This window comes from Schistocerca americana, chromosome 2 (assembly GCF_021461395.2).
Source record: "Schistocerca americana isolate TAMUIC-IGC-003095 chromosome 2, iqSchAmer2.1, whole genome shotgun sequence".
Classification (NCBI taxonomy): Eukaryota; Metazoa; Arthropoda; class Insecta; order Orthoptera; family Acrididae; genus Schistocerca; species Schistocerca americana.
This window is the reverse complement of record NC_060120.1, coordinates 441,339,112-441,365,751: the sequence shown is the minus strand read 5'-3', so window position 1 is coordinate 441,365,751 and position 26,640 is coordinate 441,339,112. Positions and strand designations below refer to the sequence as shown.

Sequence of the window (26,640 nt, the reverse complement as noted above, 5' to 3'; positions counted from 1 at the left end):
GAATTACAATGTCATCGGCGAACCTCAAAGTATTTATTTCTTCTCCATGGATTTTAATTCCTACTCTGAATTTTTCTTTTATTTCCTTTACTGCTTGCTCAATATACAGATTGAATAACATCGGGGAGAGGCTACAACCTTGTCTCACTCCCTTCCCAACCACTGCTTCCCTTTCATGTCCCTCGACTCTTATAACTGCCATCTGATTTCTGTACAAATTGTAAATAGCCTTTCGCTCCCTGTATTTTAGCACTGCACCTTCAGAATTTGAAAGAGAGTATTCCAGTCAACATTGTCAAAAGCTTTCTCTAAGTCTACAAATGCTAGAAACATAGGTTTGTCTTTTCTTAATCTAGCTTCTAAAATAAGTTGTAGGGTCAGTATTTACCTCACGTGTTCCCATATTTCTACAGAATCCAAACTGATCTTCCCCGAGGTCAGCTTCTACCAGTTTTTCCATTCATCTGTAAAGAATTCGCCTTAGTATTTTGCAGCCATGACTTATTAAACTGATGGTTCGGTAGTTTTCACATCTGTCAACACCTGCTTTCTTTGGGATTGGAATTATTATATTCTTCTTGAAGTCTGAGGGTATTGCGCCTGTCTCATACATTTTGCTCACCAGATGGTAGAGTTTTGTCAGGACTGGCTCTCCCGAGGCTGTCAGTAGTTCTGATGGAATGTTGTAGTTTTGTCAGGACTGGCTCTCCCGAGGCTGTCAGTAGTTCTGATGGAATGTTGTCTACTCCCAGAGCCTTGTTTCAACTTAGGTCCTTCAGTGCTCTATCAAAATCTTCACACAATATCATATCATCTTCATCTACATCCCCTTCCATTTTTATAACTTTGCCCTCAAGTACATCGCCCTTGTATAGACCCTCTATATACTCCTTCCACCTTTCTGCTTTCCCTTCTTTGCTTAGAACTGGGTTCCCATCTGAGCTCTTGATATTCATACAAGTGGTTCTCTTTTCTCCAAAGGTCTCTTTAATTTTCCTGTAGGCAGTATCTATCTTACCCCTAGTGAGATAAGCCTCTACATCCTTACATTTGTCCTCTAGCCATCCCTGCTTAGCCATTTTGCACTTCCTGTCGATCTCATTTTTGAGACGTTTGTAATCCTTTTTGCCTGCTTCATTTACTGCATTTTTATATTTTCTCCTTTCGTCAATTAAATTCAATATTTCTTCTGTCTCCCAAGGATTTCTACTAGCCCTTGTCTTTTTACCTTCTTGATCCTCTGCTGCCTTCACTACTTCATCCCTCAAAGCTACCCATTCTTCTTCTACTGTATTTCTTTCCCCCATTGCTGTCAATCATTCCCTTATGCTCTCCCTGAAACACTGTAAACATCTGGTTTAGTCAGTTTATCCAGGTTACAACTCCATAAATTCCCACCTTTCTGCAGTTTTAATCTACAGTTCATAACCAATAGATTGTGGCCAGAGTCCACATCTGCCCCTGGAAATGTCTTACAATTTAAAACCTGGTTCCTAAATCTCTGTCTTACCATTATATAATCTATCTGAAACCTGTCAGTATCTCCAGGCTTCTTCCATGTACACAACCTTCTTTTATGATTCTTGAACCAAGTGTTAGCTATGATTAAGTTGTGCTCTGTGCAAAATTCCATGAGGCGGCTTCCTCTTTCATTTCTTAGCCCCAATCCATATTCACCTAGTAAGTTTCCTTCTCTCCCTTTTCCTACTACCGAATTCCAGTCACCCATGACTATTAGATTTTCATCTCCCTTCACTATCTGAATAATTTCTTTTATTTCATCATACATTTCTTCAATTTCTTCATCATCTGCGGAGCTAGTTGGCATATAGACTTGTAATACTGTCATAGGCATGGGATGCATGTCTATCTTGGCCACAACAATGTGTTCGCTGTGCTGTTTGTAGTAGCTTACCCGCATTCCTATTGTTTTATTCATTATTAAACCTACTCCTGCATTACCCCTATTTGATTTTGTAAAAGTCTTGTTCCTCCTGCCACCGAACTTCACTATTCCCACTATGTCTAACTTTAACCTATCCATTTCCCTTTTTAAATTTTCTAACCTACCTGCCCGATTAAGGGATCTGACATTCCACGCTCCGATCCGTAGAACGCCAGTTTTCTTTCTGCTGATAACGATGTCCTCCTGAGTAGTCCCCGCCTGGAGATCCGAATGGGGGACTATTTTACCTATGGAATATTTTACCCAAGAGGACTCCATCATCGTTTATCCATACAGTAAAGGCTGCATGCTCGGGAAAAATTCTGGCCATAGTTTCCCCTCGCTTTCAGCCGTTTGCAGTACCAAGCACAGCACAACCCCCCCCCCCCCCCCCCTCGCCCCCCATGAACCATAGACCTTGCCGTTGGTGGGGAGGCTTCCATGCATCAGATGGTTCCTGAAGAGGCCCAGCAGCCTTTTCAGTAGTTGCAGGGGCAACAGTCTGGATGATTGACTGATCTGGCCTTGTAAAACTAACCAAATCATCCAGTAGAATCAACTAACTCAGCATATTCCTCTAAAAAGCTCTATATGTCCTCCTTTCCCTCTAGGTATGATACTTTCCTCCTCAATATGGTTAAACTGACAGACTTTGATGGCCCTGCACATTTAGTGTGAAATTCCTGTCTAATTCATCTTCATCCACTACTTCTAAGCTGGCTATTAGAGTGCCTCACCTTCACCTCTTCAGAACTAAAGTTATCACTGTCGACAGATGCAACTCTCCTTCTATCAATTTCCTTTATTCAGGACAAACTACTCATGTAAAACATTGTGCTTTGTCTAATTCTTCATTTTCACACAAAGGTTCAGCTATACACAAAGAGTTAACCTGAAAATCAGCTCCTACATCAACCCAGATTAATTTTCAATTCCATTTCAGTATGATATCCTGCAAGTTGACTTTAAGATACTTCTATGGAGTTCAGGTGGCTGCCTCTGGCCTAGAGGTGATCTTTGCAACAGTAATGGTTTTGTAACACAACTCAGAAATCTAAACTGAGTACGACTTGCTAGCCACTGTCAACCACATGGATGGCTATCCAAGGAGTAGAAAGCATTTGGAAGTCAATGAGACAAAATAAAACTCTAAGCACCTGCACACATGATTTTCTTATGAATAGAATCCCTCCAAACAAAGGTGAGGTAAGTGATGTAATAAAAATGGACTTAGGAAATTTGGACATTAATTTAAAATCCAGAATAAAAATAAATTGTAGTACCAAGTATCTCTCCATATACTGCCAGAATATCCAGTCAATCACAAACAAGGTTTTAGACATTGAAATTTTGATAAACACTCATCTTCATTTTGTCAGTGTTCTATGTTTCTCAGAACACTGGTTAGAGGCAGATCAGACTACATAATTTTCAATATCAAGCCACACACTTGCAAACTACTTCCATAGAAGAAATCACAAAAATAGAGATACTGCTGTTTTAATTAGAAGTTGGTTGAAATTCAAAACTATTGACAGTTTTTCAGTACCTTAATGCAGAAAGAGAATTTGAAGCAACAGTTGTAGAAATCAATGTTGCAAATACAGTTGTTATGTGTATCTATCACTCTCCAAATGGGAACTTCAAGGCATTTATCAATAAACTTGCAACATTACTAAATAAGATATATGTAAGCAAGAAATCAATAGTGGGCAAATTTCAACATTGACTTTCTTGCAACAATCAGGATAAAAGAACTGTTGCTCAACTTAATAGATACTTTTGATTTAAATCAAATAATTACAACCAACAAGAATTACAAAAACTTCTGCCACTACTATGCACCAAATATTTGTTAACATCTCCTTTCACGACTTGTGAAAGTACAAATGTAAGTGATCATGAAGCCCAAGTGATAACACTTGCAGGCTGATTACTCCACATCAAAACCATAAAGAACTGTAGCTGCAACAAGATTCAACATACAGAGTGTAGAAACATTCAGTCACTAATTATCAAGAGAAAGATGGGAAGAAGCTTCTTGGTGCATAACACCGACAAAAAGTTTGAAAAGTTCTCTGACATTTTCAATTATTATTTTGCATCAGCATTTCTGTTCAAAACATGGGTGGTAAAGAATAAAAATCTGAAAGAAAAGCTGTGGATAACAAGAGGGATAAAAGTCTCAAGCAAAACAAAAAGAAAACTGCTCAGTTACTAAAAAACCACAACAATCCTGTCTCCTTAACAGCTATATTACAGAATATACTCAGGTGCATGGAAAAGTCATACACAAGGCAAAAAAATAACCAATGATAAGTTTATATCAGAGTCAGAAAACAAAAGCAAAGCAATCTGGAAAGTAATAAACCGGGAGGGAAATAGTCAAAAGGAAAATATCACCCTGAACTGTGACAACAACAGACTTACTGACCCCCAGAATATTGCAAATCTCTTCAGACATTACTATGAAGACAATACGAAAAGATCTGATGGTTAATAGTAAGAGAGACAGCCCAATCAACCAACAGAACACAGTAAGTCGAAGCAAAGCTTTTGAGATTTTGGACCACAGAATCCTGCTGGAAAAACACCAAAAGCAAGACATTAGAGGCACCACATTAAAATGGTTCTCCTCATACTTGACAAATCAGAAACAGAAAGGAGTAAGGACACATGAACTCCATGATAGCACTAGAACACATTTTTCTTATGCAGGAATAATCAAAAGTGGAGTCCCTCAAGGATACATTCATGGGCCTCCCCTTTTCCTTCTATACATAAATGACCTAGATATAAGCACAGAATCACAAATAAATACCTTGTTTGCAGATGACACTAGCATTCCTCTTACAGGAAGAACACAAATACAGCTACAAGAAAACATAAATAAAACTACAGAACAGCTAAATGACCAGTTTGGAGGAAATAAACTAATAATAAACACATCCAAAACAACTGTTCTTAATTTCTGTTTAAAAGGAGAAACCTGCAACACCTCAGAGATGATAAATGCCAATGGTATTATAACATCACTGGTAAAAAAATTTTAGGCATATAACTTCAACATGATTTTAAATGGCCGGTACGTGTAACAAAAAACAAATATGACATTGAAAACAGTATTCTACAGTATGAAATTATATTCTGGGGTAGTGCATCTCATCTTCTTGACCCAAAAAAAGAACTATAAGAGCAATATACCATGCACATTGACTGACTTCTGCAGGCCCTTCTTTCAGAAATCTTCAATCCTCCCCAACCCATGTCTTTTGATTCTAGAAACTTGTAAATTATGTGAGGAAGAATTGTATCGAGATAGATAAAAACTTTAATGTACATGAACATAATACCAGACAAAAAGATAAACTCCATGTCCAGTCAGTAAGGACAACAGCCTTTAAAGCCTCCACTTCAAATAGCACAATACAAATGTACAATGGTCTGCCACATAAAACAAAAGTCATTTCCTCATTTTCACTAAGGGCATTCTTATTAGACCACTCTGTCTATTCAATGGCAGGATTCTTAAACCATGTGAGTAGAATAGGCTAAAAAGCAAGAATATGCTAAATCAGCTACTGATGCTAAAGCAAGATCAAATAGAATGAATTTATTGTACGATTAAAATAAATTTTGTTGTTATATGTAATTTGTGTGTGTGTGTGTGTGTGTGTGTGTGTGTGTGTGTGTGTGTGTGTGTGACAGAGAGAGAGAGAGTGCACACTTATGTGCAAATAATATCCCATGATCTGTAGAGATTTGCTGGATGAATAAATAAACAAAATAAATAAACCATTAGGAGAAACTCTACATTAACCTGGAAGTTAGAATGTGACCCCTGCCTACTCCACATATTCTCCAATCTACTTCTAAATATACATCTAAATCATACTGCACAAGCCACCTAATGGTGTGTGGTGGAGGGTACTTTCGGTACCACTATCTGATCCCTACAACCCTGTTCCACTCATGAATAGTGTGTGAGGAAGATGATTGTTGGTAAGCCTCTGTATTGGCTCTAATTTCTTTAATTTTCTCCTTCTGGTCAATGCATGAGATGTATGTATGGGGGAAGTAATATGTTGTCCGACTCCTTCTAAAAAGTGCTGTCCCATAATTTCAATAGCAAATCTCTCTGTGAAGCACAACACCTCTCTTATAACATTTACCAGTGGAGTTTGTTTAGCATCTCCATAATGTTATCTTGCCAGTTAAATGATACTGTGGCAAAACAAGTCCTTCACTGGATCTTCTCTATATCTTCTATCACTCCTACATGATAAGGAGCCCAGATAGATGAACTATACTCAAGAATCAGGTGAACAAGCACCTTATAAGCTGCTTCTTTTGTGGATGAGTTACATTTCCTTAAGATTCTTCTGATGAATCTGAGTCTGGTATCTGCTTTTCCACACTAACTGTTTTATGTGGTCATTCCAGTTAAGGTCACTCTGGATAGTTACACCTGGATATTTTATGGCAGATGCTGTCTCCAGCTATTTGTCATCAATAGTGTAGCTGTACAGTAGCAGATTTCTTTTCCTATGTAAGTGCAATATGTTACATTTATTTATGTTCAGGGCCAGCTGTAGAGCCTGCACCATTCATCAATTCTCTGCAGGTTGTTCTGCAAATTCTTACTATCTTCTTGCATTGCTGCCTTGATATAGACAACTGCATCATGTGCAAATAGTCTTAAAGAGCATCCGATACTTTCTACTAGATAATTTATATATATATAGTAAACAGCAACAGTCCTATCACACTCTCCTGAACTCTAGATATTACCTTTACATCTGTCAATTTTTCTCCATTAAGAGTGATGTGTTGAGTTCTATCTGCAAGAAAAGTCTGCTTTGATATTCCATAAGCTTGTATTTCTTTTCATTAAATGGCAATGTGGGATGGTGTCAGATGCCTTATGCCTTACTGAAATGAAGGATACTTGGCATCAATCTGAGTGCCATCGTCAACTGCACTATGGATCTCATGGAGGAGCAGAATGAGCTGAATTTTGCAGGATCTCTGTTTGCAAAATCCATATTGATTTTTATAGAGGAGATGTACGTTTTCCATAAACATCATAATTCTGAGCATAAAATATGTTCCATAATTCTGCAACAGATTGACATCAATGAAATAGGTCTATAATTGTGTGAATCTGTCTTATGGCCTTTCTTAAAAATGGGAACAACATACACTTTTTTCCCATTGTTAGGTACCTTTCATTGCTCAAGTGATCTATGATAAATTACTGCTAGAAGGGGAGCTAGTTCTTTCACATAATCTTTATAGAATCTTATAGGTATCTCATCTGGTCCTGATGTCTTTCTACTACTAAGCGATTGTAGCTTTGTTTCAATTCCATTCCATAATTGGTTATCCCTATATCTGCCATTTTCACATTTGTATGATGATTGAAAGGAGGGACAGTGTTATGATCTTCCATGGTGAATCAACTTCAGAAGGCCGAATTCAGTATTTCGGCCTTTTCTCTGTTATGTTTTGTTTCAGTGCCAGTGTGGTCACTGAGAGAATGAACAGATGATTTTGATCCACTTACTGATTCTTTACATACAACCAAAATCTCTTAGTGTTTTCACTCAACATTTTAATTTCAAAATCATTGAATGTTTCTCTCATTGCTCTCCTTACACTCATCTTCAATTCATTCAGCTTTTGTTTGTCAGCTAGGTTTTCACTTCTCTTGAATCTGAGAAATCTGAGATGAAGTGCTCTTTGTTTACGTAGTGCTTTTCTAACATGGCTCTTAAACCATGGTCACTCTTTCCCATCCCTTAAAACCTTACTTGGAACATACTTGTCTAGGGCACATTCAATGATAGCTTTGAATTTTTTCCATTTGTTCTCCACATCTTCATCCTCATCACCAAATATTTAATGCTGACTGCTGAGATATTCTGAAATTTGTATCCTGTCACTCTTGCTGAGCAAATATATCTTCCTACCTTTCTTATCATTCCTTGTAGGACCCATTGTCATAGATGCTGTCACAGCCTTACAATCACTGATACCTTCCTCTATGTTAACTGATTTGATAAGTTCAGGTCTGTTTGTTGCTAGGAGGTCTAAGACGTTACCCTCATGAGTTGGTTTTCTAACTACCTGCTCAAGGTAATTTTCGAACAAGACATCCAGAACGATGCACATGAATCCCTGTCACTGGCACCAGTTTTGATGGCATAACACTCTCAATCTATACCTGACAAGTTGAAATCATCCCCTATTAAAATGGCATGATCAGGAGAATTACTAATGATATTCTTAAGATTCTGTCTGGAGCGCTCTACGACTACAGATCCTGACCAAGGTGGTCTATAAAAGCATCCAATCACCATTATTGACCATTCTTTGATACTCAGTTTCACTCAGATTAATTCACATTTGGAATGCATGATAACCTCGCTAGATTTTATCAGATTTTTTACTATAATAAGCACACCACCACCATTGGTGCTTAACCTTCTAACATTTCAATCTGAGCTTAGGATTTCATCATCATTGATGTCTGATTTCAACCAGCTTTATGTCACCAATACTATCTGTGCATTACAACATTCAGTAAGCAATAGTAATTCTGGGACCTCTCCTTGGATGCTCCTGCAGGTTATTAACATCATATTAATCTTTTATATCTCTGATCTGTGAGGACCAAGATTCTCTGAGGTCACTGTGGCTGATTTAACAGGCAAATTGTCTTTGATCCCTAGGCAAGGGAAGGGTTCTCTAACCTAAAAAGCTCCATCTGCATGCCACATGTACTCCGCTACCCTAGTATTCACTTCCTACATGTAGTGCACACCTGACCTATTAAGGGAAACCCTACAGTTCTACACACGATAGCAGAGGTTGAAAAATGTGCATCCGATACCATTGCAGAGTTGTCTGAGCCCTTGGTTTGGACCTTCCACTCTGCTCCAAACCACAGGGCTGTGATTAACCCTGATAAAATGCTACAAATAGACAGCTTAGCTTGCACACTGCTTGTGTTGCTTGTTGCCTAGAACCCAAGCATCAGGCATCACTAGTGCTGACATGTGCCACTACATCCAGCTGTTTGCACCCAGTGCACTCGATAGCTGCCGGCACGGCCTCCTCCACATCATGGATGAGACCTCCTGGCAAACATACCGAATGCACATTGGAATTCTTTCCTGCCTTGCCTGCTATCTCCCTGAGGGGCTCCATCACCTGCCTAACACTGGAGCTTACAATGACAAGCATACTCACCCTCTGTACTTGTCTAGACTGGGCAGGAAAATCTACCACTAGCACAACAGGTGAGGCATCTCATGCTGGCTCAGAGTTATCATCAACACTGGGTAGCACCTCGTACCTGTTGCTGAAATGCAGGGAGCCAGCCATATAGCCTGCTCCCTCTTTTGTCCTCCCCCCAACTGACACGTGAAGCAACCACTGTCTGCCATCCACGCTGGAGTGAGGATGGACCGGTCAGATGTTGCATATCAGAAGTCACAGCAACATCTGGGTCACCAGGGGATTCCAATGATACCAAAGGTACTGCAGGTCTCATCACTGGCACCCCGATGCCACTCTCAACTTTGAGCATTAGCTAGAAGCTTGTTGATGGTAGCCAACACAGCTTCCAGCTGTTCACAGACAGCAGCCAATTGTCCCTGTGACCACTCACAACAAGCACAGTCCCTAGCCATATCTTACTATGTATAAAATAGATATAAAGTCTCAAATGGCGCTACTGGGTTTGAATTGTATACAAAGTTTATCAAAGGAGAACAAAGTAACACTAAAAATTGCTGTACAGATTTCTCACTGTACTCTCAGACTGCAACAGAAATAAATTTCTCTACTGAAGTTAATGTATTTACAGATATTTATTATTAGAAACCTTGTTTACCTAAAAGTTACTGCATTCAAACTAGAGGCATGTAATCAGTATGCTGTCTACTAGCTCAAAATTAAAACTTAGTCGGGTGATGGAGTTTCTGGCGATGGGAAAACTTACACTAGGAAGCCACCCTACACAAGGATATTCACAAGACATACACAAAAACAAATAGTACAATTAATTTTCTAACAACTAGTCTACACAGTGAAATACACATGTATAGTTCACTTCTTTGTAGAAGCATCTGAAAAAAGGAAAGACTAAATTAATTTACTGTATATTAGACAGCTGATGTTACTGCTGGTGGCACTGCGGCATGTCCTCTCAGCTCGGTGGCTGCTGCCACAATGTGGCAGATTCAATTGTACTGTGTCAAGTATACCCTTACTCGCCACAAATACCTGAGAATCAGCCTCTAATAAGAAGTTGCACAATTTTCCTTTCATGTGACTAGTCAGAAAAAAGTCTGTGCTAACTCTTACTGGGAGTATTGCAGAGTGGACATACCACACACTACTCCATTAAATCACAAGTTACAAGGTCAACGCTATGAACACGTTTCCTGTTTCTGTGACTCTTGTGCATACAATTCCATTTGGAATGTCCAAAACACTTACATGCATGACACTGTTGCTCCCTTCAATTACGTTTCATATGGCCTGCATGACCACATCTAAAACATTTGATATCTCTATTAAATCTTATAATTAATTTCCTCAAAAAATTTGAGTCTGTTAACTATTACTTTCTTTTCCCATGGTTTGGTGGCCACAACAATTTTGGCTAGTGCTACCACTGTTTCTATTGCTTCATTCAGAGTCTTTGGAAATTCTGTATAAACACTACACTACATTTCTGGCTGTAAACCCAATAAAAATGCATCAAGTACTTTCTGCTCAGATACCTGCAATATGGCCTTCTTCACATTATCTTCATCACTGACCTCATATGTACTGACATTAATTTTGTGAATGCTGTCTACAAGACATTTTACCAATTCTCCATGTTTCCAGAGAATCCCAATATGCCACTCGTGGTGGTACCACAAAGTATTTTTCCTCATATAGAGGATGTTTCACAATTCATGTTACACACTTCTGGAGGTTGTAAAGGGAGCTTACTAGATCAAGTTTTATGTGGGAACCCATGTCCAGAAACATCATCGAATAACACTACATAAAATAAAAGTCATAAGCATTGGCACCTGTAAATGTATGTATATGCAGGATGATTCTGTGATAATGTTACAACCTTTCCAGGGTGGTGGAGAAGGACAAATGTATGAATCCGAGGTAAGGGTCCCTGTACCAAAAATGAATGAGTTGAAAGTTATATGTGAAAAAAGTTCTGATACTCCAATAGTGGAATGCATATATTGCTACTGTTGTTGCTAAGATTGTTGGGTAGGCAACTTTCAGAGGTAATAGTATGGACTAAAACAAGAAAAAAATGTCAGGTAAATATGGTGTCTAAAATGCATACCTGAGGAGCTATGAGCACTTGTTCATTTTCACTACTGTGAAAAACATCTCCTCCACTGAAAAAGTGCTAATAGCTCTTAAGGTATGCATTTTCGAGCCCATGTTTACTGGATGACTTTTTTTTGTTTTGGTCCATACTATCACCTCTGAAGGTCGCCTACGCTATAATCTTAGCAATGACAGTATACGTACATGTAATTCACTGTCAGAGGTACAGTATCAGAAGAGTTTTTGCTTGTAACTTTCAACTCATTCATTTTTGGTACAGGGACCCTTACCTCAAATTGATATTTTTATCCTTCTCCATCACTCTAGATATTTTGTAGAATCATCTTGCATATACATACATTTACAGGTGCCAGCATGTATAGCTATGAGACTCTATAGTGTCATTGGATGATGTTTCCACATAAGGGTTTCTATGTAAAAGTAGATCTACTATGTCTCTCTACAACCTCTTGAAATGTGTAACATGAATTGCGTGACACCGTGTGTATCTTTTCTGAACTTCCCCTGAAGATATCAAATGACTGTGCTTCTCTTAATTTCTCATTATGCATCACACATGCGCTAGTGCCTCCTGTTAACTTTAATTTAGCTACACTCAGTAATTGCTTATTATTACAATTTTCCAATGTTGCAGCCACATCCAAATTGTCAAAAAACACACAGGGATCTTCCCACAATTTCCTGGAAAATGGAAGTGGCTATCAGCATCCAGAAGTTTTTCAAACCAGTGTGGCCTCCTGAGGGCTGGTCCCAGGGTGTTGACACAATGAATAGTGTCAAAAGTGACTTGTTGCTGCTGAGGGGTGCTGACAAGGCAGGCTGACAACTGGCAGTGGTCAATGCTCCTTTCCTGGTTGTCCATCCCCGGCTCCAAGCATGTCTACAGTTCATTCCACTATATAGCTCTCTGTGTTGCTGAATCATGTGCAAACTTCTTCATCTCTGAATAATTACTGCAACCAACATCCATTTAAACCTGCTTGCTGTAACCCTCCCTCTACAATTTATACTCCCCACACTTCCCTCTATCAACAAATGGACCGAGCAAGGTGGTGCAGTGGTTAACACACTGGATTCACATTCAGGAGGACGATGGTTCAATCCCACGTCCGGCCATCCTGATTTAGGTTTTCTGTGATTTCCCTAAACTGCTCCAAGCAAATGCCATGATGGTTCCTTTGAAAGGGCACAGCTGACTTCCTTCCCCATCCTTCCCTAATCTGATGAGACCAATGACCTTGCAGTTTGGTCTCTTCCCCCAAACAACCCAACAAACGAATGATTCCTTCACATCTCAGGATGTGTTTTGTCAACTGATTCCTTCCATTAGTCCACTGCCACCATAATTTTTTTTCTCCCTGATGTGATTCAGTATCTATGTACTATGTACCCATGTAATTTTCAGCGTTCTCCTACTGCACCACATTTTAAAACCTCCTAGTTTCCCTCAGCAGTTGAGTCCCATAGTGCTCAGAACCAACCTCCTAGTTTCTGCTTATCATCCACGTTTCACTTCTGTACAAGGCTATGCTCCAGATTAATATCTTGAGAAAATACTTCCTAATTTTTAAATTAATGTTATATGTTAACAAAATTTCTCTTTTCAGAAGTTCTTTTCTTGATTTTGCCAGCCTGCAAGTTATATCTTTTCTACGTTGACTTTTATCAGTTATTTTGTTGCCCAAGTAGCCAAACTCATCCACAGATTTTAGCGTCTCATTTACAAATTTAATTCCTTCAGAATTACCTGATTTCAGTTGACTACATCCTATTGCTCTTTTTTACTTTATTGGTGTTCATCTTATTACCTCTCATCAAGTCACTATTCATTTTGTTCAGCTGCTCTACCAAGACCTTCACCATCTCTGACAGAATTGTATTGTCACCAGGACACTTCAAAGTTTTTATTTTTCTCCTGAAATTTAATTCCCTTTCCAAATTTGCCCTTTGTTTCCTTCACTGCTTGGCCATTTACCAGATTGCATTAAAAGTCTGACAGATAGCCAACCAGCATTTAAAAACAAATTAAAAGAATTTCTGAATGGGAACTCCTTCTACTCAATAGGTGAATCTTTAGATATAAAGTAGTAATTGCAAAAAAAAAAAAAAAAAAAAAAAAAAAAAAAAAAAAAAGTAAGAATTTAATTATATTGTGTAAAGAAGCCTTATGTTAAACTGAAATGTTCCATATCATTATGAAATGTCATATCCATGATCTACAGGACAAGTATTACTGTAATGTATAAAAGTAATGCCCTGTCTCATTCCCTTCTTAACCCCTGCTTGCCTTTCAAGTCCTTCAACTGTTATAATTGCAGCCTGGTTTCTGTACAAGCTGTGAATAATGTTTTACTTCCAGTAATTGGCATTCTATAGCACAATAGTCCATGGATGCATTGCCTGATAAACATTGACATGCCACAAACAATATTAGACATTCTTTTTAGAATAACATTTAACAAGATGAAAGGCTCTCTCAGAGTGTAGGCTTAAAAATCAAGCAAAACTACCTCGTGAAAATGGTTAACAAGGCATATTTCATTAAAAAAAACAGAGCTAATGTTGTTATGATTAAGTACTCTACCTGTAGATAAAGTCATTTTCTTTTGAATATGACTGAACTGATGTTCTTCCCTCAATCGTGGAAGTCATAAATGCATTTAAATTTGATGAAGATTCTGTTTCCAGTTTGTGGAAATTTGGAAGGGCCATCCTTAAAATAAAATGTAAAAAATATTAATTACAATTTTTAGTCTCATTCATTTGTTGAAAATTACTCATGTTGCAAAACAGGATTCACACTTAGTAGACACTAGACTAAGATCCACCTAAAGAGATTATTACATCAGTTTGCTTCTGCGTTTATTTTACATAATTCATCTTTAAAATACTCTTGTAAAGCAAAAAAAATTCTTCATAATTGCATACTCACAGATAGATCCTATAACCAAAAAATCCAAAGACACAAGCTACGAAAAAGGGTAGCAGAATCCATGTAAATACATATGCCAATAATGTAAGAATACCCAGAAGCAACACAATGTTTCCAGTAATACTGATGAGAGACTCTGGCACCCATGTGTCAACTGCAATAAAATAAAACAGTATTATTTTACAATTTCAAATATAAGCTACTGGATATGTATGGTGTCTGATACTTTTTGCTGCCTCAGAGTCCTTACAAGGACCTATGACTGAGTAACTTTAGCATTAGTAAAAAGTTTAATTTAAAATGGGATGTTATGTTATGTTAACCGGGGACCGAGAAACGATGGAGAGGCTCCATCCCCGCCACAGTCGCAGTGGTCTGCAACCCTATGATGACTACCGCAGTCCCTCTGCCGCCCCACACTGAACCCAGGGTTATTGTGTGGTTTGGCCCACAGTGGACCCCCCCCAGGGAATGTCTCACACCAGACGGGTGTAACCCCTATGTTTGCGTGGTAGAGTAATGGTGGTGTATGCGTACATGGAGAACTTGTTTGTGCAGCAATCGAAGACATAGTGTAGCTGGGGCGGAATAAGGGGAACCAGCCTGCATTCGCCGAAGCAGATGGAAAACCACCTAAAAACCATACACAGACTGGCCAGCTCACCGAACCTCGACACTAATCCCCGGGCGGATTCGTGCTGGGGACTGGTGCAACTACCTGCCCAGAAAGCCGTGCGCTAGACCTCACGGCCAACTGGGTGGGTTAAAATGGGATAGTGAGAAAACTAGAATTTGTACTGGAATGGGCAGTAGATTTTCTAATATAACCAACATATGTAGTGTACAAATATTAAGTATGATGCACATGCTTTAGAAGTTAAATTAATAATGAACATATGATGCTGAAAGTATTAGTAGACCTGATCTGTGTTTATCTAATTGATACCATTACCATTATGAGTGCTAAATAGAATATGTTGCTGTACACATAAGAAATATAAGCTTTCAGATAACATATCAGAGTTATAATTCAGCCTATACTGAATAACACTAAATAATGCTATCGAAACACTCATGACATTGATGTAAATAATCTGGCCACTGCCTAAACAATATTAATATATGTAAGTTACTGAATACAGAAATGCTCTGTTTACTGGTATGCAAATTCTATTTATGTACAATCTGCCAATACACTTCTGTAAGTTATAATGTAATTTTGATGTTACATACCAGTACATTTTTATAACTTATATGTGCATATTAGTCACTCAGTAATGACCACAGGGTTCCAATGTCATCTAGTCAAGCTAGACTATTAAATACAGCCTAATTAAGTAACAATGAAATCACTTCATAAACAGGAAATAAGAGTGTTGTAAGATGTCTGAAAATTAGTAAAAACTATATTATTGGCGTTCATTCACTTTTAGATAATTTCAATCCATAACAGTAACCATGAATAATGAAAAGTTTGCCAGTTTGCAGTAATCATTGATCTGCAGACAAACTAACAATTAGGTTTAGAAATCTAATAGAGATAATATAACTTTAATCAAAATCCGATGTGGTTATAGAAGTTCTAGAAGTAATTTAAAAAGTGTAAACAACCCAACATTATTCTGAATGAGTCTACACAATATACAATTACTTAACTCTAAAATGTTCATGAAGCATTTGCAACATAGGACTGAAAATGCAAAACATAGATAGAACTTACACAGGTAATTTAGAGGCCAAGAAACTCTAGGAAAGTAGTGGGAGGAGTAGGATGAAGTATTTTCTGTAGACAATCAATATAATTAACTAAGTTAACCATCAGCTTCCACCTTGCTAAGGTTTTTAGTTCACAGTGCACATCAAGTTTTCTCCTTGCATTGAGGCTATGAAACATATCCTTTTATTCTTAAGAATAAAACGTGCCAATGAGTATATACATAATTTAGGAAGGCACAATAGGTAAACACATTTCTTGAGGATCATAGCCACTCCTTCATGCAGTTTGTTTATCCTTGGCATGATAGCATCTACCAGCTAATACACTGTATCCTAATGCAATGGGTCACACAGCTTGCAGTGTACATGCATGGTCTGAAGAGCACCAGATGAGTTTACTGTACCGCCCTGACCAACAAATTCCACAGATCTGAAAACAATCAAGAATCTTTGGACCACCTCAGCTGGGCTGTTTGCACCATGGATCCTCATCTGGAGAAACCTGGCACAGCTGGCCACAGCACTGGAGTCACCATGGCTCCATGTCCCTGTCAATACCTTATAGTTTCTGCGTGCCTCACAGTCATCTGCACTGCAAAAGGTGGTTATTCAGGCTTCTGTCAGATGGTGATATTAATGTTACTGGACAAGTATAATAATAAATTTTTAGAACTAATTAAATATGTTTCTAACTTAGCAAGGTGAGAAAATTCTACATGTCCTTATATCGCTGATGATGTCAGTATTGTTTTTTTTCCCTTTTCTGACCACTTTTTGTTAATAATACACATTGTCTACAATAGTTACACAAAATATATAATTTCTTATTCAAGCAGGAATTCATAAAACTTTAATATTCACTGTGGAATTTTTGTTATGATGGCAACACTATGGTTAGAAATATTTATGATTTCCTATATGACAAACCATGAGGTTGAAACTTTTGATGAAGTTAAAGTTGTTTGTTAATATATTGATACAGTTCATGTGAATGTGCTCATTCTCAGGTCATTAATATACAACATGAACAACAAGTGACCCAGCACACTTCTCCCCAAGATAACTTGCTGTGACCTTCCTACCAAAAAATCTTCAACTCAGTCACAAATTTCACTTGATACCCCCTATGATCATATTTCTGATTATAATCTCAGGTGTGGTACTGAACCAAGTGTTTTATGGAAATCAAGAAATGCAGTAGCTACCTGATTGCCTTAATCCATGACTTTCATTTTGTCATTTGAGAAAAGGGCAAGTTGGACTTCACATGATCAGTGTTTTTGAAGTATAAGCTGATTGGCTCCTGTCTTGTCTGTTTGAAGTACCTCATTATATTTGAGATCAGAGTATGTTCTAAGATTCTACATCAAATAGATGTCAAGGACATCTGACAGTAGTCTTGTGCAATACTTGGGTTATCCTTCCTGTAGTTGGGTGAGACCTGTGCTTTCTTCCAAATACTGGGCACAGATTTTTGTACAAGGGATCTATGATAGATTACAGTTAAGAGAGGGGCTAACTTAGTTGCAAGTTGGGAACAGGATCTGACAGCGATTCCCTTTGGCTCTGGGGTTTTATACTTTCTGACATGTTTCACACCCATGAGAATCATCTCATTTTTGGGTCTATGGAATGAAAACTGAATCTGTTCTAATCTAATCTAATGTAACATTTCAGCTGTGTCCCAGTGCCATTGACACTAATATTTCTTTCACTCATCTTTCCAATGGTACAGGAATTAAATTGGGGCAATACTCCTGTGATTTCCTTTGTAAAGGAACATTTGAAAACAAAATTAAGCATTTATACTTTGGTATTGTTACTCTCTATTTTCTATTTCATTTCCTCTCTCATTCGTCAATGACTGGATATTAACTTCAGTGCCTTTAGGTATGACAAGATTTTCTTTGAGTTTTGTGAAAGATGTTTTGACATACTCTGCTATGATAGACACTGAAGGCTTCACATATTGCCCTCTTGACACCCAAATGCATTTCATTCAGTATATCTCTGTCGATAGCCCTATGCTTTCTTTTATATTTTTTATGCTTCTTTACAGAGGCCATATACCATCATGAATTGTTCTACTCATTACATATCTATCCAGTGCATGGTAAACTATTCTTTTAAATTTGAGCCATAGTTTCTCTACAAGCTCCCATCCTGAGCAAAAAGTTTGAAGTTACTACCAGAGATATAACAGTACGGGTTCTCTGTCTAGTTCATCGGACATATAGATCTTACTACTTGTTTGAGTTGCCCTTTGTACTTTGGTATTCTTTTTTACTATAACTGTCTCATAGTCACTGATAGCAGTTTTGATGTGGACATCCTCAAAGAGGTCAGGGCTCTCTGTTACCATAGATCTAATATACCTCCATCATGAGTGGGGTTAAAAACTATCTGTTCAAGGTAGTTGTCAGAGAAGGCATTTAACAACTTTTCACAGAAAGTCTTGTCTAGCCTACCATTAGCAAAACTGCAATTTTCCCAGGTGACTGTTGGATGATTAAAGTCCTCTCTGATGATTATAGAATGATTTGAGAACTTATGTACAGTAAACTGAGGTTTTTATAAAGTTTTTAGTTCCATTTGGAGGTGACTCTAGTGGTTGACAGAAGGATCCAGTTATAATTTTATGTCCATCTTTGATACTGAATCTTGCCCATACAATCTCACATGCAGTTTCAGTTTCTACATCAGTGGATTTGAGTTTCTTGTGTACTATGACAAATACATCATCTCCATTTCCCATTAACCTATCCTATTGGTAAATGGTACTTGGATAGTTGCCTCTGATATGTAGCTCACATCTGACCCATTTAGGAAGTCACACCCTAGCTTGTTACAGAACCTTCACAGTCTGTAGTTTAATTTTTTATGACAAAATGAAAAATGATCAAGTAGAAAGGGAAACAGCTAGGTAACGTTAAAGTAATCAATAGGTACAATACAAATATTGTAATGAAGATGTTGCAAAAGAGTACTGGGATTTAAAGTGAGATTGGTAGTTAAAAGCCAGAAGTAAAAGAAATCAACCAGAAAACTAGCAGTGAAGTAAATACACAACTGGACAAAAATGGTCGTGAAAGAAATAAAAAAACTGAACCAATCTAGCAATGACATTAGTAACTTAAAATTAGACTTGAGCAGTGGTATTAATGATTTGAAACTGGAGCTCAATAAGAAATATGTGCACTGCAACAACAATGCAGATTCCCTGAAAGTGAACTGTATTATAAAATGGAAGAGATTAATTGTGATCTAAAGAGTAATACTGACTCTATGAAATTTTGCTTGGTTAGTAAATTAGAAAATACAAAAGAAAATGCAGAGTTGAAACAGGTAACTTCATAGTGGGAAGGAAATTTAAAACAGCTGTAATGAGCAGCTGGAAGTTGTTGCCAATTCTTGTCACGCTAAGTTAACAGAGGTAGTGCAAATCTTTTTTGACAATGATGAGAATGAATTAGTTTCCCAAACACACCAAATAGATAGTGATTGTGTAAAGAATATGGAAGTTGGTGAGGAAAATGCAAGTATTGATAAAGTTAATGCCACTATGACAGAATGTCAGGTTGAAGAATGTAAAACTTTTGTAATGGACAGTGAGGTAAATGAATTCCAGCCTGTTGAACAAAAGGTAAATAAAGTTGAGATGAAGTGTATCCATATTGGAAATATACAGGTTGGAAATGTAAATGTTAGTATTATTAAATTCATAGATGTAATTGTATTCAAAATATTTGAAGTGGCCAAGTAAATAGCAGGAAGAAACTAGCTTTCAAAGCATATGCATTATGTAATGGAATGATGTTTGTGTATTTAGAAATGTTACAAGAAATTGATGGCAGCTTTATTGTACTTGCAACTGGTTTGGATAGTAAAAGGAGGATTTCACCCAATGCATGGAGACTAGGCTGAGAAGCAGAGAGTCAGATGAATTTTGAGGCTCCCCCCATGAACCATGGACCTTGCCGTTGGTGGGGAGGCTTGCATGCCTCAGCGATACAGATAGCTGTACCATAGGTGCAACCGCAATGGAGGGGTATCTGTTGAGAGGACAGACAAACATGTGGTTCCTGAAGAGGGGCAGCAGCCTTTTCAGTAGTTGCAGGGGCATCAGTCTGGATGATTGACTGCTCTGGCCTTGTTACACTAACCAAAACGGCCTAGCTGTGCTGGTACTGCGAATAGCTGCAAGCAAGGGGAAACTACAGCCGTAATTTTTCCTGAGGGCATACAGCATTACTGTATGGTTAAATGATGATGGCGTCCTCTTGGATAAAATATTCCGGAGGTAAAATAGTCCCCCATTCGGATCTCTGGGTGGGGACTACTCAGGAGGATGTTGTTATCAGGAGAAAGGAAACTGGTGTTTCTACGGATCGGAGCATGGAATGTCAGATCCCTTAATCGGACAGGTAGGTTAGAAAATTTATAAAGGGAAATGCATAGGTTAAAGTTAGATGTAGTGGAAATTAGTGAAGTTCGGTGGCAGCAGGAATGAAGCCCATGCCTACCACAGTAGTACAAGCTTATATGCCAACTAGCTCCACAGATGATGAAGAGATTGATGAAATGAATTATGAGATAAAAGAAATTATTCAGATAGTGAAGTGAGACAAAAATTTAATAGTCATGGGTGACTGGAATTCGATAGTAGGGAAAGGAAGAGAAGGAAACGTAGTAGGTGAATATGGAATGGGATTAAGAAATGAAAGAGGAAGCCACCTGGTAGAATTCTGCACAGTGCATAACTTAATCATAGTTAACACTTGGTTCAAGAATCATAAAAGGAGGCTGTATACATGGAAGAAGCCTGGAGATACTGGAAGATCTCAGATAGATTATATAATGGTAAGACAGAGATTCAGGAACCAGGTTTTAAATTGTAAGACATTTCCAGGAGCAGATGTGGACTCTGACCACAATCTATTGGTTATGAACTTTAGACTAAAACTGAAGAAACTGCAAAAAGGTGGGAATTTGAGGAGATGGGACCTGGATAAACTGAAAGAACCAGAGGTTGTAGAGAGCTTCAGGGACAGCATTAGGGAACGATTGACAAGAATGGGGGAAAGAAATACAGTAGAAGAAGAAAGGGTAGCTTTGAGAGATGAAATAATAAAAATAGCAGAGGATCAAGAAGGTAAAAATATGAGGGCTAATAGAAATCCTTGGGTAACAGAAGAGATATTGAATTTAATTGATGAAAGGAGAAAATATAAAAATGCAGTAAATGAAGCAGGCAAAAAGGAATACAAATGTCTCAAAAATGAGATCGGCAGGAAGTGCAAAATGGCTAAGCAGGGATGGCTAGAGGACAAATTTAAGGATGTAGAGGCACATATCACTAGGGGTAAGACAGATACTGCCTACAGGAAAATTAAAGAGACCTTTGGAGAAAAGAGAACCACTTGTATGAATATCAAGAGCTCATATGGAAACCCAGTTCTAACCAAAGAAGGGAAAGCAGAAAGGTGGAAGGAGTATATAGAACGTCTATACAAGGGCAATGTTCTTGAGGATAATATTATAGAAATGGAAGAGAATGTAGATGAAGATGGAATAGGAGATATGATACTGCGTGAAGAGTTTGACAGAGCACTGAAAGAACTAAGTCGAAACAAGGCCCCGGGAGTAGACAACTTTCCACTAGAACTACTGACAGCCTTGGGAGAGCCAGGCCTAACAAAACTCTACCATCTGGTGAGCAAGATGTATGAGACAGGCGCAATACCCTCAGACTTCAAGAAGAATATAATAATTCCAATGGCAATGAAAGCAGGTGTTGACAAATTTGAAAATTATCGAACTATCAGTTTAATAAGCCATGGCTGCAAAATACTAACACAAATTCATTACAGACAAATGGAAAAACTTGTAGAAGCTGACTTGGGGAAGATCAGTTTGGATTCTGTAGAAATGTTCGAACACTTGAGGCAATACTGACCCTATGACTTATCTTAGAAGATATATTAAGGAAAGGCAAACCTACGTTTCTTGGTTTTGTAGACTTAGAGAAAGCTTTTGACACTGTTGACTGGCATACTCGCTTTCAAATTCTGAAGGTGGCAGGGGTAAAATACAGGGAGCAAAAGGCTATTTACAATTTGTACAGAAACCAGATGGCAGATATAAGAGTCGAGGGGCATGAAAGGGAAGCAGTGATGGGAAGGGAGTGAGACAGGGTTGTAGCCTATCCCCAATGTTATTCAATCTGTATACTGAGCAAGCAGTGAAGGAAACAAAAGAAAAATTCAGAGTAGGAATTAAAATCCATGGAGAAGAAATAAAAACTTTGAGGTTCGCTGATGACATGGTAATTCTGTCAGAGACAGCAAAGGACCTGGAAGAGCAGCTGAACGGAATTGACAATGTCTTAAAAGGAGGATATAAGATGAACATCAACAAAAGCAAAACGAGGATAATGGCTATAGTCGAATTAAATTGGGTGATGCTGTGGGAATTAGAGTAGGAAATGAGACATTTAAAGTGGTAAATGTGTTTTGCTATTTGGGGAGCAAAATAACTGATGATGGTCAACGTAGAGAGGATATAAAATGTAGACTGCCAATGGGAAGGAAAGCATTTCTGAAGAAGAGAAATTTGTTAACATTGAGTATAGATTTAAGTGTCAAGAAGTCGTTTCTAAAAGTGTTTGTATGGAGTGTAGCCATGTATGGAAGTGAAATGTGGATGATAAATAGTTTAGACAAGAAGAGAATAGAAGCTTTCAAAATGTAGTGGTACAGAAGAATGCTGAAGATTAGATGTGTAGATCACGTAAATAATGAGGAGGTATTGAATAGAATTGGAGAGAAGAGAAATTTGTGGTGCATCCTGACTAGAAGAGAGGATCGGTTGGTAGGGCATATTCTGAGGCATCAAGAGATCACCAATTTAGTATTGGAGGGCAGTGTGGAGGGTAAAAATCATAGAGTTAGACCAAGAGATGAATACACTAAACAGATTGAAAAGGATGTAGGTTGCAGTAAGTACTGGGATATGGAGAAGCTTGCACAGGATAGAGTAGCATGGAGAGCTGCATCAAACCAGTCTCTGGACTGAAGACCACAACACCAAAAACAACAACAACAACAACAGGAACAAGTGAGCAGGGCGTCCACTCTCTGGTGATCACTGCTTTCCCAGCTGGGTGATTCCATTCTTCATTTTTTGGTTCACTTTCTTCTTCTGCTATCTTATCTGTAGATTTTAAGCAAAGTAAATTCTACTATTTTAATAAAGATCAATATAAAAAGTAAATTACCTTTTTGTTTTTCAATGAATACTAGCAATGCCTTTTAAGAAGTCGGAAGCTAATGGTATGTTAGTTAAATTAATGAGAAATATTTTTAATTTTGTTTTTGTAGATCAAATAATAATGGAGTTACTCATAAAAAAATAAATCTCTTTTAGATGAAAATAAAAATCTGTGGTACCGGTAAACCACAAGATTAAAGAATGTGACATATCCCAGAAACTGTAATTGGAAAAGTAAAAAGAAATGTGCAATGGCTACTATAAATTTGTGCAGCAGCAGTAAAAACAAGTTTTAAATAATTAATTCAGTGCCAGTTGCATAAGCATTCAGAGATACTGTCAAAGTCAATTAAAGTGAAATAAGTGTATGTGAAATTTGAGTAAAATGTGTCACAGTGTATCCTTTCAGGACATAGAGAAAAAAATATTTCTTAGAGGGGAAACAATGCTTTGACTTACTTGTATATTATCTTTTGAGTAAAGTGGAGTTACAGTTTGTCAGCAATTGCCGTTCTGATTTGTTACTGTGGAGTGTTAGGCTTTATAGTTATTTTTGTAATTATTTTTGATGGTAAAGTTTTAATAATGATGCAGTGAAGAAGCATTTAATGGATAATGAAGTAATAATGAAGTTAATTATGAAGAAAATGAGAGATATTGTGTAATGTTGAGTTGGTTAGGGCATCTGGTAGGGACACTGTCTTGTAGTATCCGGTTTCTGGTAAGTGCACTTCAACAGTTAGCAAATTTCAAATAAAGAAGTAAAGAAATAAATATTATTTGTAAATGTCTGGAAGCTATGGTGTTAAGGAATATTATTTGCTGTGAAGGAACATGTGAGTGATTTGAGGCAATATTTCAAGAACTAATGTAAAAGTTATAGTATTCAAGTTAAAACTGCATGATGTTTTCTGAAATGTAATGGTCATATTCAATAGTACCAAGAAAGTTCTGTGAAACTGTAAAATGGATTAATAATTATTTATAGGTATATACAGATTCAAAAAGTACATACTGCTTTCATATTTTGTGTATATATTTGTATATGAAATTGTGACTTATGCTTTCAAATGTGGTTAGCTTTGCTCCACTTGATTTGCAAAAATATATGCTATATGTAATCGTTATTGGTCATTTTAAAAAAATTGAGTGTATTTAATAATTTGTGATAGCATGTGGTTTATTGTGTTGTAACTTTGATTTTTTTTTGGGGGGGGGGGGGGAGGGGGGGGGGTAATCCAGCAAGGTGGGACTTCTGGTGTCACTATTATTTTATTTTTTATTTTTATAATAATACAAATACAATAGTTACAAAAATATACAATTTCTTATTCAGACAGAAATTATTGTTCACAAGAATATAGTTAGTTCACCTGGAAATGTAATGTAATTGTTATTGGTCATTTTAAAAAATTTGAGTGTATTTAATAATTTGTGATAGCATGTGGTTTATTGTGTTGTAACTTTGATTTTTTTTTGGGGGGGGGGGATGGGGGGGGGGTAATCCAGCAAGGTGGGACTTCTGGTGTCACTATTATTTTATTTTTTATTTTTATAATAATACAAATACAATAGTTACAAAAATATACAATTTCTTATTCAGACAGAAATTATTGTTCACAAGAATATAGTTAGTTCACCTGGAAATGTTCTCTCTAGAGACTGTACTGTAGTGCCGTGCCTGTGTTGTACTATATAGTCTGAATATTCTACAGCCGATGCAGAACCATAATTGCAACCATTTCTCTCTAAAGAAATATTAATGATTTACTATACAGGCAAATCATGTGAATATGAAATTTTTCATGAGTTACAAATTGTTTGTTAATAGATGGGTATAGCTCATTTGAAATCCCTAAGTCTTTTCAACAAACATTTTACTTTTTCCAAAAACTTCATAATTCAAAAGTATTCCAATCTTAATTAATTATTTCCAAAATTCAGTATCATAGTTTTGCAGCTCTGATTTTTCTGTTTCCAACAATGCATACTTTCATTTAAATAACTCGGTATTTAGTTAATTATAGCAATTAGAAAATTTCACTTTCTCAAAACATTTTAGTGGATTTTGGGACTCACCTTTTATAATGAACTGCTCTCTCATAACATAGTACCAATATTTTCACCATTTTGTAATTATTCCACTGTTAGTTACAGAACTCACTTAACAGCCCATTATAACTTTGTCTTCTGAGAGAAAAAACTGAGTGGCTGCCATGATCCATTGATCTTTGGCTGTACCATTGCCTATAAAGCAGTCTGACTACCATCGACAGCCACTGTTACAGGTGCCAAAGGTACAGCACGAGCTAGAAATACTGCTTCTCACAAGGATTATTTAACTTTGTGAAATGCAGCTAATATCTCCGTAGCCCATACAATAGCTCACTGTCTCTATGAATTGCTACTTGAAAGCATTGCTTTGAGCAGTGCCTGTAACTCAGCTGCCTATGGCAGATGACACCTGTAAAAATTTACTATTTCAAGTACCAGCTTAACTGTTCATATGTTTCCAGAAGCAGTACTGCTTGCAATGAGTCTACTTCAGATCACAAGGGCTCAGTTACTTCTGGGATTATTCAACATCCTAAAAAATCCACTGCCTCTTTATGAAGGACACATTTGTCTTTGTTTGTCAGCAATCCATATTCATAATTTCTTCAAAAAATTATTTGTAAGTGGCTTTCATGCTCAGACAGAGAACTAGAAAAAATTAACACATTGTCCAGATATGCAAAACAGAAATTCAAACCATGTAGGATCTCACTGATGAACCATTGTCATGTCTACACGGGTTATTGAGTCCAAATTGCGTTTGCACATATTCAAACACCCCAAAAGGTGTGACAACTGCAGTCTTTTTCACATCTTCTGCTGCTGTCAGAATCGGATTATGTGCCTATCGAAAATCAATAGCACTGAACACCTTGAAGTCTGCCACTGTGGCCATAAAATCATACAAATGCATAATTTGATAGTGATAATGGTATGGTACATGCATTCAGGGCATGATAACCTCCACAAGAATGCCACGACACATTTTTCTTCCTTACTAGATGGAGGGGTGATGCCCAAGGTCTGTCAGAACATCTGATAACCCCCATTGCAATTAACTCCTTACATTCCGTCTTTGTGGCTGCATATATATCAGGGGGTAGCTGATGTGCCTTGTAAGCTACCAGAGGTCCTGACATTGTAGGTATATCATGGAAAGTATTGTGCCATATCCAAATTGTGTTTTCATAGTCATTGATACTGCAAATTTCATGGCATCCTCAAATGTACACGTATCACTTCACCATCTGCTATGAAGCATCTCATTTGGATACAATGATATGATAATAGTACAGGAAATCAGCTTGAAGAATGGGTTCAATGATGTCAGCAATCAGGAAAG

General features: G+C 37.4%; 1 protein-coding gene across 1 annotated transcript in view; it reads right to left on the bottom strand.

The window, feature by feature from the left end:
- Nucleotides 1-26,640, bottom strand: part of LOC124596565 (ATP-binding cassette sub-family C member 12-like) — a 526,900-nt gene that overhangs the window by 122,086 nt on the left and 378,174 nt on the right. Inside the window, exons 21-22 of the mRNA XM_047135749.1 lie at nucleotides 14,259-14,412; nucleotides 13,911-14,039 (exon numbers count right to left, since the gene is read on the bottom strand). Of these exons, the coding sequence (XP_046991705.1) occupies nucleotides 13,911-14,039; nucleotides 14,259-14,412 (283 nt within the window). The remainder of the gene's footprint in view (nucleotides 1-13,910; nucleotides 14,040-14,258; nucleotides 14,413-26,640) is intronic.